We start from the raw sequence: 16,890 nt of genomic DNA, 5'->3' as shown, positions 1-16,890 counted from the left end.
AAAAATATGCTTTCTGTTTTTTGTTACATATGTATAAGACAATCCCTCATTTTGTCAAAGCATCGGGAGAACTAACCTAAAACCGTGACTTAAAAAAAGAGAGATTTAAACATTGCTTTTTTGTTCAGAAAATGCTCTCAAATTTGAATGAAAATTAACTTAAAATGTAATTCATGTTTTTCTACGGAATTACATGCAGTCAAGTCTATAACTTTTGGAGCAGTGTGTAAACATGATCAGCTCTTCCCATCGCACACACATCAGAATGGATCATGGTTTCAGAACAGTCACACCTATGAAGTGTGGTTTTGTGGTCGACATGTTGGCGAGGTGCGATACGGAGCGAATTTGTGTTCATATAACGTTGCATCCAAATCCGTCTCAAGGACAAACCTGAATTACAAAAAAACACTGCCATTCTAAGAAGTCTGATTATAACAGGTGAGGGACATGAAAATACACCAACACGAGAACACATCTTACCTTTATATATCCCCAGGACACAGAGAGTAGGTAATTTGCTTCAGGCATTTTGACAAATCAACAAAGTAGATCCAGAAACAAAGAGGTATGGGTTTATAGCCTCATGTGGTGCTATGTAGATGAAAGCACAAGACAGCTAGTGAAACAAAAGCAGTCCGCACTTTTCTCCAGTAAAAGACCTCAACCTGAGCAGCCCTCAGTACTTGTATCACTGTAAATCAGCTGCACAGAGTCCACAAATTAAGCTCCATGTTCCTGTGAACATCCACAGACATGTACTGATGTCAGAGAGGAAGAAGTGGAAAAGCACAATCTGGAAGAAAAGCAGCAGGAAAGTGGCTTCCGAAATATCCAATGAGAGCATATTGTGACTCCACACAACAAACAGCACTGACATATGTGCGCACGCACACACACATCCACTGAGCTATAAGGACACACTGCTGAGGCTTTGAATAATTGATGATGGCACGGAAGCTTGGTGTATGCCAAAGCAACAGGACAGAAGAATTTTTTTTGTCAACTGCTCCCAAACAGGACTGGCTGCCTGATTCTGTGTGGATGACACATGCACCCATGTGAAGAGCACAGACTGCCTCTCTCACTCTGTCACACAACATCAGCCAATCAGGACTCAGATATGAAAAAAGTGTGAGCTCATCATAACCTCTAATTGGTTGGAACAGGAACAGACTTTAGACTACCTGCTGCTTGATTGGTTGCTGCTAAAGTCAGTGGAAAAATCTACCCCTTCCCTTTCCTTTAATTCCTGCAGAGCAGTGGGGTGTTTTTTTTTTTTTTTTTGCAGTACATACACATACAAGGTAGACTACATTTATAATGCATGTAATAGTATGTGTGCATGTGTATACATGCTGACTCGCACAACCTTTTGTACAGCATGATGTAAAAGCACAGGTTACTTCATCCAACATGATACAACACTGAAAAACTGAGGTCACCCTCCATCCCAGCTTCAATGGGAAATGAGTCACGCTAACATCACGGATGATGTAAATACATTAAAAAAAAAGCACATCAATCTTACAAAAAGAATGAGCGTCACAGTTATCTGAAGTGGGCTCAATAGGACGGAAACTGAAAGCGCTGTTGTCCACACAGCCCGTTGTGTTTATCGCTGAGCTCAAGAGGATGCTGCTTTAAATGAAAGGAAAGGATGAAACCTTATTGAGGGATTGGATTTAATTTTTTTCAGCAGCAACAGCATGCAACTCGAACTAAATAGATAAACAAAATGCAAGTACACAAATAATACTCCCTGGTTATATTTAAATTCTCAAGCACTTTTAGTTATCTGTGATCAATTTTTTGTGTAACTGTGTAAACATCAAGTTTTAAAATGTGGTATGGGCTGTATAACTACACTACCATATTTGGCTGAATATTGTCCAGATAACTTCTGCTGCTTGAGACCATGGAGTATGGATCATTGTTCAATGAGAGCCTTAAAGTAACCGACTTGTCCAGTGCAGGAAACTTGTACTAGCAGGTAAAAGGCAGTAAAGAAGTGGTCTTTGTAAACCTGACAACAGGGATTAGAAAAGAGTATATTGAATGCTTTGTAATTAATTCTGTTTGCAAGAGCTATAGTTCCACTTAATAAATGAAGACGAGATGGCAAAAGCTTAAAAATCTCCAAGACTATAGAGCAAGCGCTGTTTGCAGTTCATTCTAATTAAATGGTGCGTAAACCATCAACTATATGAGATGTCTGAGGCTAAGTGACTATTAGATTTTCTTACATTTTTTTTAGATGAGGATAAACATCAAGTTATAAACTGTGGTATGCACTATATAACCACTCTGCCATATTTAGCTGATCCAACATGGGCCAATTATATTTGCACACGGTCAATTCACTTCTGTTGCTTGAGATCACAGAGTAAGATATTTAATCTGGATTAAATATTGATAGACTGGATGGACACTTAATCTTGTTTCTGTTACAGTAGCGGATGGAAAGTTTAAACAGTTGATTTCAGAGAGCAGAATAATCATAATCTGGCTTACTTATCTTCTTTTTTTAAAAATCAAATATTCACTGACTGAAGTCCGAATTTAGGAAACTTGAGACGTTTTAATGTTACGAGTATTTTCCAGACCACATTTTAGCGCAGTAATTTGCAGGCATTGGTACAAAACACAAAATACAAAAAATTGGTACTTTAACAAAACGTTTTCTTAAATATCAAGCCCCCATTAAAGTTTTGATGTTACAGCTTCATAGAAAAATGCTGTGGATAATTACATTAGATAAGTTAATCTAACTCGGGGAATGTTGAAAGTGACTCCAAAATTTGAAATTCCTTATCTTAAACTGATAATGGGGTAGCACAGTACTAAGATGGTACAGATTTTAACCTAAAAATACATGTATGATTAAAAAAAAAGACACATTTGATTCCAAACTATGTTTATTTGTTGAGCTTATTTGTGGATTTTGATCAGACAATTTCTACAGTCAATGAAATCTTTTTAACTGTTTACCTTTGTGTGCGTATGTTTGTGTTGACTCTCTGTGACGGACCAGTGGTTACAAGGATTGAAAAGGGACCAAAGCTGTCTCTGCTTACTTTACACTCCACCTCCACACCCAGCCTGGCACTGCGAGTAATTTACAGCTACACTGGAGCAGATGAGACCACCAGCTAACTGAGATGCAGTGGCTTTGATTGACTCAGAGCCAAGCGGGCCAGCACAGGCCCACCACACACTTAGATGCGCACACAATTTACTCCCAGCTGGAGAAGAAACACAAATACAACGCCCAGAGACACCCCTCCTATCCACACAGCTCCCACTCTCTGTCACACAAATAGTCAAGAGCTTAGTCGAGAGGTGTGAACACAACTATTGGGTAAAAATTGGAAAGTGTCACACCTAGCTCAGCTGTGACATGTGTGTAATTTGTTCCCTGTGGAGTGACCAAAAATATCCTCTCCCTGCCGTATATAGCCCACAACACCTCCAGATCTCTGTTGAATTAGTTTTTTTTTTTTTTTTCACATTTAGCATTTATTCTAGCAGGTGCCACCCCCACTCTTCACAATACAGAACATTGCAGCCTTTGTTTTCAATGAAAGTACAGCTTACTGTGAGATATAGATCCTCAGTCTATTTGCCATCCTGGCAATAGGTTGAAAAGGAAATCTATAAACAGGAAGACCATAAATAACTATATGTACTGCCAAGGGGTAACATATTAGGACTATATTTGTCTATAATGACAAAAATGCAAAGACAAAACCAGTGAATACTTCAGCTCAAGAGTAATCACTTTCATTGCTAAAACAAAAAAGATAGCAGAGACAGAACAACCCAGTTTCAAGACAGCTGAAATGGTCCAAACAGTTGGAAAGGTCAGTTCAAACCATAGTTCCATACAACTAAATAGAAAAGAACTGGGCATAAGAAAAAGCTGCGAGTGTCTTGTTTCAAGAAGTCCAACAGATTATATGGAAAACTGTGGCTCAGAAAGATTATTTATTTGAGAAAGAAAAAGGTGATAAAACTAGCAGTGCATCATGACTAAATGCTGAGATGCAAAACCCTGCTGGAAAAAAGTTTAACTACACCCCAAAGATATATAAGTGAGATCATTTGGTGTTGTGAGACTTCTGAAAAACCACAAAGGTAATTAAAGGGATTTAAAGAATCAAAAGCTTTGTTGCAGCCAGGTGAGGCGTTCCAGTCAATTACTTCAGTGTTGAAAATCCATGTCGTGTGTGTATGACATCGGCCATGTTTGCATAGCAGCAATATCCCAATGTTAACCTAATTAAGACCTTGCTTTGAATAAGAAATTGCCATGTAAAAACAATATTTCCTGATTACATTATTGTGAATAAGGTCATGTTTGGAGTAAGCAATAACTGAACAATGTGAACACTGTACATGTATTCACTTTAATCCCAATTTTAGATTTTTTTTTGGTTGTTGTTCCTGCCATACGATCTGATCGTCTGTTTCTGTCATGAGATCTGGAAACACCAGCTCCAGCTGAGTTGAATGCAGAGCAGGACGGCTGCGGTAAAAAGGAGACACACTTTTGGGACGAGGCAGAAACGAGAGTCTGCTAATGTTCCATGTTTTGAGGGATATGGAAATAATTCAAATTTAGGATTGGTGCAAACATTGCAACTGTTTTGGTAGATTGTACTCCGTAACATGTAAAAGGAATATGAATGGAATATCCTATCTGCAACTCATACTCACCAAACTGCACCTACCAAAATGCCAGTGTCAATCTGATTGAGAGTAACATTTTACTATTTACTGGCATGACACTAGAGCCAAGTATAAACAGATCATACAACCAAAACACAGAGCAGTGGCAAAAGTCCTGCTTTCATAAAAAGCACCTTTCTGTCCACAAGAGGTTCAAAACGTCTTGCCTCTCTCTCCTTTGCTCTCCAGAGCAACCTCTACAAATGGTCACACCCTCAGGCAGCATGTTGATCTGCCCTGACCAGCACAAACTGTTCCTCAAGCAGAGCCAGAGGGAGACTTACACCCACACAAAGGGTGGAAAACCAGAGGAGCACCCCAAAGTGGCACCTTCACATAAGTCAACAGTGCAATTCTCGACTCAAAAGAGATGCATGGCAGATCAAAACAAAAAAAAATAATCCACAGACAGAGAAACTGTTGAGTAGGTGTGGCAACACTGTCTGAGGGAACTAGAACAAGAACTATAGTGAGTCTGTCATTTAGGGCAAACAGGTAGCAGACAAAAACTGCAAGAGTTAAAGGGCGCAAGCCTCAAACATTAGTACTGCGAGAATGTGAGGTGTTTATTTCACTGTAATTTAATTTTGATAACGCCAAGGTAACTCAGCTTTATTGTCTATTTTTGATCTCACTTTTTCCTTCATTGATGAATTAAGAGCTATGCTGATAAATGATAAAAACAAGTCTGCAGGCTACAGACACAAAGTAATGGTTAAGTGTGGGAGATGTGGCAAATGCATTACCTGTGATGTTTGTGTACCTATGTGTGTTGCTGGAGTGAGATAGCAGGGCGGTTGGGCCAATGGCTGTTGCCATGACAACCAGAGATAGCTGTGCTGGTGGGCAATGATGAGGCAGCGCGTGTTACAATTTATCATTCTATTATTTTAGCTTTTCATGTTTGAATGAGGTAGATATACAGGTCGTGCATTTGACTGTGTTAACATGAGAGGTGAACATGTCCATTTGTGTAAGTCCTTTGTCTGTCTGTTCTCCCTGCCTCTCCTCCAGGTTCATCCCTCTTCTTGTGACATCACAGTGTGTGACATCACCAGAGACCAAAACTGATCAGCATTCAGAGTGGCACAGCAGCCTCCCTTTACACTCGCGTGCGCACACACACACACACACACACACACACACAGGAGTCAACTGAGCGTGTTCATACCTAAACTCCCTGTCTGCATGACGATGCTATCACAAACACAGATAGATAACACAACAACAGCCGAATGAGTGTTTTAAGTGTTAAGTGCCGAAACAGGCGCTGAAGAATAGCACGTAGCAGCTTGTGACCAAGTACTATGGGTTGATAAACCCTTGGCAACTTGCAAGGAACGCTACAAACACAGGAGGTACTGTTCAGTTAATAGTATACTACACATTACAATCAATTGAATCAACAGACTATGATGTACTGGAGCTTTCTGTTCTGAACATCAGCATTATCCTGAGAGAAACACAGTCTTAGTGCCACTAAATGACCACACTGTAATGTTTGGTCATTCAGCAGCGTACAACCCACAATACAGAATATCAGAAAAGGGTATCCCTGGAGTCTATAGAGACTGGAGTTATACTTCAGACTCAAACCAAAGTTCAATTGCACGACTTGAGCAAAAAACAACAACAATAACAAAACAACAAGGCAAATCATGAGAGCAGCCTCTGCATATTTCAATGAATAAACGAGACAGTAGATTCCCGTAATTTGACACTTTAAATTTAGAGAAAAGAAAAAAAAAAGGAAAAAAAAAAGGAAGAAGCTGTCAACAGATGCTGCCATCAGTAAAACTTTTAAAAGACAAGAGCTTCAGTATCAATTCTGTAGTTATTCTCACCTTGTTAGAGGCCATTTCACTGACTGAGTGTCTCGTCTGCAGTGTCTCCAGCTGGTCCAGGCACCAGTCCAGCTCCTCCAGGGTCTCAGTGGCCAGTTTCTGGTAGGCCTCCTCTGCAGGAGCAAGACAGGAGGGCAAGGGGTCAGTAAGGGCCCGCTTCAGAGGGCTAGTGGACGGTCCAGGCCCGGGGTTTCCCACCCCACAAACAGCTAAGCTGGGATACCCCGAGTAAACACATGGGTGACTCTTCATACTGAACAGGTGAGCCAGCTGTGAGGGCCTGGGAGTAGGGCCTTGTTGTCCTTTATGCCAACCCACAGGTCAAGTGGAGCAAAGATCACCAACTCTGCCTCCAACCTTCAGTGTAGTTCTTTAGTTTAAATCCTGGAATCTTTCTTTTAAGATTATGCTGGATACAATCCTTGGAAATATGGTAGTAGGAGATGGATGACAAACTGTCACCCTGTGTCAGTTCTGTAGGTCCAGATGTTTGTTAACAGCAAGAGGACCTCAACTGAGGAAACCCACAGAGCAAGCGGAGCAACAGCAGAAAATCTGAAATTTCCCACAGACACACTTACTCACTGACGCCCCATACACAGCACATATAACACAGTCAGTGATCTGTATGGGTGTACTCTGTCATTCCTAAAAGAAGTATAATTCCAGTCATGTAGCAAGATGAACAAAAGTCTGCTTAGTAGGCCCATGTCTGTCAGAGGAAGGATGGAGGGGAGACAGGGATGGTGGAGGATCCAGTGAGCAGCTCAGAACCAGTCAACAGTGCTGTCCAGCACAGACCCTCCATGGGAATGTTCACTGCATCTTGACATGTTCAAAAAACACAACAACATCTCTCACATACACATTCGGAGACAAATGGACACACACATGCGTACACATGCACACTCACACCAGACGAAAAGCTAACCATAACACATCATGATTTTGTCTTCTTAGCCCCTCTGCCAACAAAAGCATCCATGGTATCCAGGATGTAAGGGATATAATCCAGTGCTGTGTGTGCGCCAGATAGGGTATCCTATAGATGCTGTGTGTATAGGGGGTGGGCTGCTGTTGCTTCGGCGTCCCTGGTAGCCAAACGTGCTGCTCTCCCCAAGCTGTACCTAAAGCCTGAGAGGACTGCACTGTGGATGGGAAAGGGAGACTGACAAAACATGGACTGGATTATTAGAGAGGAGCTACAGCTGGGGGCTCCCATTGCTGTGTATGCATGCATGGTAATATGTGCTTAGCATACAAATAACACCAAAACACAGAGGTAGTCGATAATATGGTAAGGGTGGCACAGCCTTGGCGTCACAAGCCCATGGGAGAGTATCCTTTTCATTTGAAATTGAAAACACGCTTCTCCCAAAGTCAGCCAGTGTTAACAGAAAATGTCACCTTGTCAGATGCCAATTAATATTGATGCCTTGACTAATTTGGGAAAGCACAGTCTTTTAATGCCATGTGATCTCATGGGGGATATGATTTACTTTAGCAGGAATTCAGGTACCAAAAGAAAACAGTGGCAAATTAAAATACAAAGCAGACTTAATTTTACCACCTGATGTCATAGTTGCATGCATCAGCTAAACACACTATCTGGAATTTCCTGTATGCTGACTTGAAAATTTTGGAAAAATCCTGCTCAGCCCAATTTTAGTTTTAATGCAGTAAATACAGCATTTCACTTGTCTATTGATATGGGACTTTTTTTTGTGAGAGTAAATAATAAAAAGTCTTTAGCTCTCAGTCATGTATGTTTTTTGATCCCTGTATATTTCAAAGAACTAAAACAATGTGAAACTATATGTACTATGTTTAACTATTTTGTTCTGTTTTGTGTACCATCATGGCCGCTGCTGATAATTCATAAACCTGGTTTGTCACCTTACATTCACAACAAAGTGCCCCCTCTCCTGTTTCATTATCTCTGGCAAATGTCCCTCTCCCTCCTTCCATCAATCCCCTTCTACTCCCATAGTTTTTGCTTCTTCCACTGATCGTCCTTCCTCTAGCCTAAATTGTCTCTCTTATTTCTTTTTCAGTCTCCCTTGCTCTGTCTCTCTCCCTGATGTGGTGTCGGTGGCTGTGGTGCTACTCTTTCTGACAGCAACTGCACTGACGTCAATGACATTCTTCTCATGCTTAGTGCGACATCAGACACCGGCGCTCGGAGAGGCCACTCTGCTGCACAGACGCAGGGCTGCAGCCAAACTATGTACCGGAACAGCTTCGCGGTGAAGTTGGACCGTGAGCGGGAAAAGGTGAGAGAACATGAAGAGCAGGAGAAGAAAAGGTGAAAAGACACAGACAAGAGGAGATAATGGACTGGAGAACATGGAGAATTTTTACCAAATGTCTGATATTTAGTAAAGGACATTTGCTATTTTGATAAAGTTTAATACGGAGACTACACAAAATAATAATGAATAAAACGCATTGACTGACCTAAACATTTATAATCAAGCATGTCTTTTTCAGCTTTAACAAGCATGTATTCCTATGTACAGTAGATAAAAGGTTAGAGACATTTGTTGCTATTTTAGATTTGAAATCATCAAAAAAATCCTTTCTACAAAATTAAGTCGATGACAGAAAACAGACAAATCCATTGCCAAAGGAAAAAAAAAGAGCAAAAATTTAAAGAAGACAAACAGAGAAAAGATGATGAACCCTAAATGACTTTATATCTCTTTTATTGACGAGCATCTTGCCATTGATATATCTATTAAGTTAATTTCAATAATACTCTTCTTAATCTTTTTCTGCAGGATTACGTCTTTCAGACTCAGTAAGCCTTTGCATTACAAGTATCTGTCAATACTCTGATATAATGATGCCCATGACTCACACCTGTCACCACTTTATAGCAGGGGTCGTAATGACTATGCACCAGTATGATTGTGTTCTAAATATAGCACAATGTCATCAGGCTCTTGTACATAAGCAGCTTGTCAACCAGGATGGTGACTCTTAAGTGGAATGTCTGTAACAATATTTCTCAAGTGCGAAAGGTGTCTCCTTTTTAAACCTTTTTTTCGTTTGTTTGTTATTAAATTTTGTAAGTGTCAATTAATTTGTGTGTTTTTATGATTTTATGTGTAACCACGTCATGATACTTACTCGAAACCACACACAGCTGAATTATTTATTAATCCTGGAGGTTATATGGTTGCTCCTGTTAACAACGGCTAGGTTACAGCCACTGATACTTCTACTGACTGTCAAGGCCAAATCTATTTTAGCCATCCAGTACGGTCTGTGATGTGTCCTTTATGGTAAAAACCATGCACGATAAACCAAAACCGATGAATGAATGCAAATGCATACCATCAAATAAAAAGCAAACAATGCTTTTTTTTTCACCTGTGAACCAACTCTCTATAGACCAAAGTCTATAATTGTTTTTAGCTTTTCCAAAAGTGACAGAATATTCTAAAGCAGCATTGCTTTTACAAGAAATCAATCCTCTACAAACTATGGTTGCCATATTTTGATTCGGACACTGTTGGATATAATCTCCATTTTCTTTGGCTAATTCCATACCAAGTCTGCGTTTGCAAGCTCTTAATTATTGCAGAGTTAGCAACTTACTATGTTCAAAAATATTCTAAATAATTATCTTGTATGTTTAATGTATTTATCCTCAAGTTTAAATCTTGAGATATGCTGTTACTACAACCACATCTACTGTGGCAACCCTTTACTTCCAGGTATATATGTCATTTACAGGCAGTATGTACACATTAAATAGGTGTTCAATCATCAATATGTGGTTTTAAGTATATATAGACATATAGTATATGTTTAGGGAATACTGGTATCACACAAAAGCTTCATGAAAGCTGACATATTCTGTATTATTGCAAAAATATCATCTAACTTCCCACAAGCTTTTCTACAAATATATCAATAGACACTTGCAACTGCTTATAGATATCATTACTGTACTATGAAGCATTTATCAAATGTTTACATCGTGCTTTTGATGCTAAGAACATAACAATTTCTACTTTGCTGATGGAAAAATCCACTTCTTGTTCATGCACAGCAAATCGCACACACACCCATACTGACACACACAAACACAGTCACATATAGAGCAGATACAAGCCACCATGCCCATTCTTGGTGTACATACCTGTGAAGGTAGTCTTGGTGATGGGTGGTGGGTTACACATTGGTGATCTTCTGTCATGGGGGAAATTGACACACACACTGAGACATTTCACTCCAAATCAATACAATCACTTGTTTACCTCAACATCTGTTGTAATTCATGGCACTAAAATAGCAGAGTTCCCTTTTGTTTTTTTTTTAGAACATACTGTATGTAAGGCACCTAGCAGGGAGTAGCAAACAAATGACTGAAAATGTTACAATACTAAATAACACCAGCAGAGGGCACACACGGTCAGAACATGGGGGTATGTTGACTGGTTGTAGTCACTTCACTGGTTAAACAAATTTACAGAAAAGTTCCAGTGTGTGAAATTCATGGGGATCTACCAGCAGAAATAAGATCATACACACACACATGCAGTTCATAGATATGTTTTAATTAGTGTAGAATCAAGAGGAAAATAATAACCACTGTTTCCATTAGAACACAACATTTTCATTTACAGACAGTTAGTCTGGTATGTTGCAATGCCATATTTCTACAAGAGCCCAGAATGGACAAACTAACCACTGGCTGTAAGGGGCGGGGGACTTCTGATTCTGATTAGCAGCCACAACATTTTCTACAACACGTTTGGACGAGATAAGTGAAACAGGAGATGATCAGTTGGCTACAATATTGAAATTAAATGTTACTAAATCCTACAGAATGTTCCTTTCAAAAAAGAAAAAGAAAAGCAGGACACGGCAACTTTGCTAACTTACTTGTTGGATGCTCTGTCTTGCTGTAGATTAGTTAATGCACCAAAGTTGTTTCTTACAGTTCTCAAGCTTGCAAGAACCTGGGAAGGACATGACAGATTAGCACTAAATTATGCAGTAATTGTCACATTATGACGATATACAACATTCAGACCATTTAACATGGGCTGCTTACCTGTGCAAAAGGTGTTACAATCATATCGTCACCATGACTGAAAGAAACAATGACATATATTAGATATAGACATATTAGATGCAGGTCTGCATATATCATGCTGACATTAGACAACAGAAGAGTGCATTTGTTTAGCAAAGGTCGGAGTTGTTGGACGAGTGAGGGCCTTCACGTCCGATTCATTTCATTACGGCCGATGCACTTCATTTTAGTGACATGCATCTACTCTTAACACGAGATACCATGTGAGACACTACTTCGCAACATAAAAAAGTGTCAAAACTGTGTCAGGTTTCAGCATTGGAACTTAAGGGATTTATTGAGGAACATGTCTCTATGCATGTGAGGCAGTTTGCCATGTGTCATCTCCAGCATGAACCAAAACATTCTCACAGCACGGGCCCAGCAAAACACGCAAGCCGTCTACACCTGCGTCAACATCCCTCAACCAATCACTCTTTCATTGTGTCTTCCCACCAGCTACCCCTTCCCTGAGCCATAACCTTTAGCCAGACTAAATACTTCATATCTATTGACAATCAATTTAATGACCATCTTTGTTTTTTATGCCGTCACATACATGACTCATTGAGATGGAGTTGAATGGCCTTGCTCAAAGCCACCTGATGGGAAGTTGTTGAGGGGGTGAAAGACAATAATCAGTCAACCCAGCCAAAACAAATGGGAAAAGTTAACCTGAGTCAGAAATGATGATCTCCAAGCAATGTTAATACTCCCAACAGGTTCAGATGACAGCTGTGTGTTAGTGTCAAGGCACATCTTGCCTGTTGCTGACTGGTACAACAACACAACTACAATATGTCATTCGCAAATCTTTTGAGCATGTGAACTGACACGTCTGACATTAAAGTCGAATAAGATGAAAGTCTGTCATGTGCTCCTATTGCGAAACAAAAAGTTATTCATAGCACAGAAGATCTGCTACATATTCTCTTAGTGGAATGGAAAGAATGGGCCTCATTTTCCGTCTGCCTTTTTTCCAACAAGGAGATTTCCTTTTAAATGTCAGCTTTCAAAAAAGTTTCTGACCGTTCACCAGCACTTTCTTATGTGATTTGTTCTAAGAAAAGAGGAAAGTTTACACAAAGAAGAGCACAGATACAGCAGACACAATTGTGTGCCAAGATGCTTGTAAAAAAATTCCCTTTGACATTTTACAGACTGTTGGTTTGGGTTTGTGTCCAATCCCAGTGCTGCTTCGACACAGCACTTTTGGAAAGGGAAGGAGTGGATGGATACTTGATGGATGCTTTGATCTTTGAGCAGTCATACTTCATAAAAATAAAACTCCTCTGTGATTGGTAGAACCATTTAGCAAATGTGGGCGATCACTTCTCAGGAAGCAAATATGCTTAAGTTTTACAAAGGAGCTGTGTGAGTATCCACCTCGAACCAGGATCTGCTAAACATGTGGCTCATTTGTATATATTTGAGAGTAACTGTAGGCATCCATTCCTGTGGCATAATTTGTTTAAGAATGTAGATATGCCCTGCCAAAACACTAAAGAGCATGTAGAATACTCAGTCTCTTGCATTTTATAATAATCAGACATTATTTAATCTTTTTTGGCCCTGCAATCTCTGAGCATGCGTCATCCATCCATCCATCCATTTTCTATACCCGCTTAATCCAACTTTCGGGTCGTGGGGGGGCTGGAGCCTATCCCAGCTGTCATCGGGCGAGAGGTGGGGTACGCCCTGCAATCTCATTTTGCCATTTTATAATGATTGTCGCTGTTTTTGCGTCTGCTGATAAGGAGCAACTCGGAATTTCAGAGGCTAAGGTATTTGCTGGGGCAACGAAGTTCTTAAAAAGTTTTTTTGTTATCACAATATCAACATGCTCAGTATCAATATCGCAAATACATTTTGACGTCAAACAGAACAAGCACAGGTGTATCAATGAGGGCTGCATTCCATTTAGAGGGAATTCTGCTTTTGCGTATGTTTTACACCTAACCAGCAAGCCCAGGTGTAGGAGTGAAATCCAGACCTTCTTCTACAGCTGAGATTAGCACCATATATTGAAGCAACTGTTTCTACATCACGCATCATGTTGTCGTCGCAACATTCAATATTAGCCATGTTTTCCTAATATCGTGCAGCCTTAGCATTCATTGTTATAATAATGCTGGTGGCAAATAATCTTACAGTATGAGAATAAGTAAAAAATCTGAGATAGATGTTTCTTAGCACTTTTCAAAATAACAACTAAAAGAGAGAAGGTTGGTAGATGAGGCTCAGTCTTAGCAAAAAGATGACGGGTAAGAAAATTATTTATCTGAGCGTCCATTTATCTTTTAATTTATCTGCCTTTTGGAGGCACAGAAAGTATGTTCTAAATATATCTTTAGGGTAAGTTGTTTTTTCTTTTTAGTCAATAAAACCTTCTCTGATACTTCAGTTTGACTGGAGTCCGTTCATTTAATGTTTAACCTGTTGACTCGAAGTAATGACTTTATTTTAAGGGTGTTATTAAGTGCAATTATTTTCAGCATATATTTAGTTTCTGTAGCACAAAGAGGTAGCAACAAGTGTGGAAAAAGACAGATGTGTTTTCAACATATACTTTGGCCTACAAGACGTAATTCATTTGTTAGTTTTTAACATGTTTGGAATGTACTTTTCTGCAGCTTGAAGGTGATGGGAAGTTGCTACTGTGAAAGACAAATGATATAATATGCTTATAATTGAACTGATTAAAAATGTACACACATACTTCCTTCTATCCTTATGAAATGTAAAACATAATGACAAAATACCACGTACACATGAACAATACTTATGTACAAACAATAGTTTGTTACAGTCCACCCTGTTCATGTTACTGGACACAGCTAATAATAGATGCAACTCAACACAATCAGCTGCTGGTCATTCATACTTCCCATGAAGTCCAAAGCTGAGCCTGAAAACATCCAGCCAAGAGGAAAAAAGCATAACTGACCGTATTCAGCAAAAATAGGTTGGCATTTTGGTGCATTGTATGAGTGTGTCAGGTGCAATACCAATGGTCACCAGGCACTCACATGTCACTTGCAATGGAGGAGTTTCGGGACATAGACTTGGGGGAGAGGTCGTAGTCACTGTCAGAGCGGTAGAGGAATGACTCTCTTCGTTGGCTGTGGACAAAATTGGCCTGTAGGATGAGGCCTGAGCCTGGGCTGGCCATCGGGTCCAGGGGGCTTCGACCTGATGATGTGCCATTGTCCACATCGAAACTGCATATGGAGAGAGAAAAAAAGGGGGAAAGATCAGAATCGAATAATGTACAGTAACGGTACATCCTCAGATGTTTCCTGCGATGACTTCATGCTCATGAGCTGTTAAAATTTAAAGAATAGTAACATGCCAACAGTGCGGGAATGTCTGTTTGAAAGTATGCTCCGACCAACTCATTCACTGCTGGCTACTCTCAAATTGCTCCTCAGTTTGGTCAATTAATATCCACTAATCATAATCAGCCACTCACTCAATTATCTGGCTAATAATGATTAGTGGCAGACTTGCAAATAAATAAAAGTAAATAAAAACATGAAGCAATGCAGGAATTTCTAAAGTAATCTACATACAGCCACAAGCAATAGGATTTCTGATTTATTACAAGGAATACCTCTGCTCTAGTAATGCTACTGACTCACAGCTGAGTAGCATTTCTAAACCAGTGACACCAATTCCCAACGGGATGTCATGATGAGCTCCTTAGTCTCTGAGGTGATTGTTCACCCTGATGATGACTAATGCGTGTCTCAAGGGATATCTGTCTCATTGTCAGGGCTAACACGCAATCCCATAATCCAGTCTGGTGTGAATGCTAAGGTCAGCGAGGGATTCCCCTCAGCATGATGCGTAACACACACCTGATGACGTCCCCATTATCATTATCCTCACTATCCTCGCTATGGAAACAGCGACACGTTTAATCCAATATTGTCTATGCTGTAACCAGGATGGGACACCATACTCATGTTATTGTTTTCTCGCGGGTTTGTTTGAGCACTCATGTGTGTGAAGAGGAGCAGGAGATGTCCAGGAACAGCATGAACAATGTGAGTCTACTCATACGCTTGCATGAGCACTGTACAAAGCATCTCCCGAGACTACAAACATTCCTGGCCATTACAAATTAAGAAATTATTAACACGGCTATCGGCTCTTTATTTGTTTTCCATCCTCACTGACACAGCTCAAGCCTCAGCCTTACATCCCAAGCTACAACCATACATTATGGTTGGGCTGTTGTAACTAAAAGTAGCAGTGTAAAAAAATCAGATAGGAACAAAACATGTCTCTTCAGCTGTCCCCCCATATGATCAAACAGGGCAACGATGGGAAAAAGTCAAGTTATGGACGTGTTAGAATTTCAAATTAGGAAAAAACAAAACAGGCTGGATATGTTCATATAGTGAAAACAACAAATATCAATTACAAACCACCAGGGATTAAAATTATTTTTGTAAAAGTGTTGCTTCCGTTCAATGAAACAAACAGGACAGAATAGCAGGGAGAGGCTGGAGAAGATTAGTTACTCTACAGTTACTCTACAACATGTCATTGTTTCTCCAGTCATTAGCCAAAAAAAGAACAAGTTCCTGAAAAAAAGCAGATTTGATTTAAATATATATCTATAATGTCTAGTGTAATTCTCACATCAGAAGCACACTGTTTTCTCTGTGCATTAGAGTTGCTCTACAGCCAAGATTTATACACAGGACATGCCAAGCATATTTTCACAACAATTACAATGTTAAATGCTGTGCTATCGGTCTGTGATCTGACTGAGCAACAGCAGCTACGTGAGAGTGAGCTTTGGCTGTGGAATGGGATAGCTTGGCTGTCTTCCTGGGAAAAGGGCAACTGCATTGTCCTCATCCTCTTCCCTAACTAGCTCTTAGACATATACACACACACAAGCACACAGAAGCAACGTGACTGAAATGACTCCTGCAACTTTTCTCCAAAGTTGCACTTGTCTAATCTTTCACACATCACCCCAATCTTTGTCCTAGAATGCCTTCGCTCTGGCTTTCTATCTTTAGTCCCAGATCTGAGGCACATCAGTCAGTTTTATCTTCAATCATGCATTCATTGATAACCCAAATCCGCACCCTTTTATCACACCAAATAATCTGTCTGTTGTCTGCGCTGCAGGTGTGAAAGCACAGACTCACAGAAGTGACTTAGAAATTGTAATTCCTCCCACAGGTTAGTCCCTTCTCCAGCTGC

At 40.0% G+C, this 16,890-nt stretch overlaps 1 protein-coding gene across 7 annotated transcripts in view; it reads right to left on the bottom strand.

The window, feature by feature from the left end:
- pde4d (phosphodiesterase 4D, cAMP-specific) overlaps positions 1 to 16,890 on the bottom strand; it is a 129,767-nt gene that overhangs the window by 9,266 nt on the left and 103,611 nt on the right. For 5 of the 7 annotated variants that reach the window (XM_072387765.1, XM_072387769.1, XM_072387766.1 and 2 more), the window contains 5 exons: positions 14,694 to 14,885; positions 11,644 to 11,680; positions 11,472 to 11,548; positions 10,726 to 10,775; positions 6,576 to 6,688 (listed from right to left, as the gene is read on the bottom strand). In XM_072387765.1, coding sequence (XP_072243866.1) covers positions 6,576 to 6,688; positions 10,726 to 10,775; positions 11,472 to 11,548; positions 11,644 to 11,680; positions 14,694 to 14,885 — 469 coding nt within the window. Of the gene's footprint in view, positions 1 to 483; positions 1,297 to 6,575; positions 6,689 to 10,725; positions 10,776 to 11,467; positions 11,549 to 11,643; positions 11,681 to 14,693; positions 14,886 to 16,890 lie in introns of those variants that run through there. The other 2 variants (XM_072387770.1, XM_072387771.1) reach the window with 2 other exon arrangements.

This window comes from Leuresthes tenuis, unplaced genomic scaffold (assembly GCF_036924035.1).
Source record: "Leuresthes tenuis unplaced genomic scaffold, fLeuTen1.0.hap1 SCAF_6, whole genome shotgun sequence".
Classification (NCBI taxonomy): domain Eukaryota; kingdom Metazoa; phylum Chordata; class Actinopteri; order Atheriniformes; family Atherinopsidae; genus Leuresthes; species Leuresthes tenuis.
The sequence above is the reverse complement of the archived record's forward strand: the minus strand, read 5'-3'. Positions and strand labels throughout refer to the sequence as shown.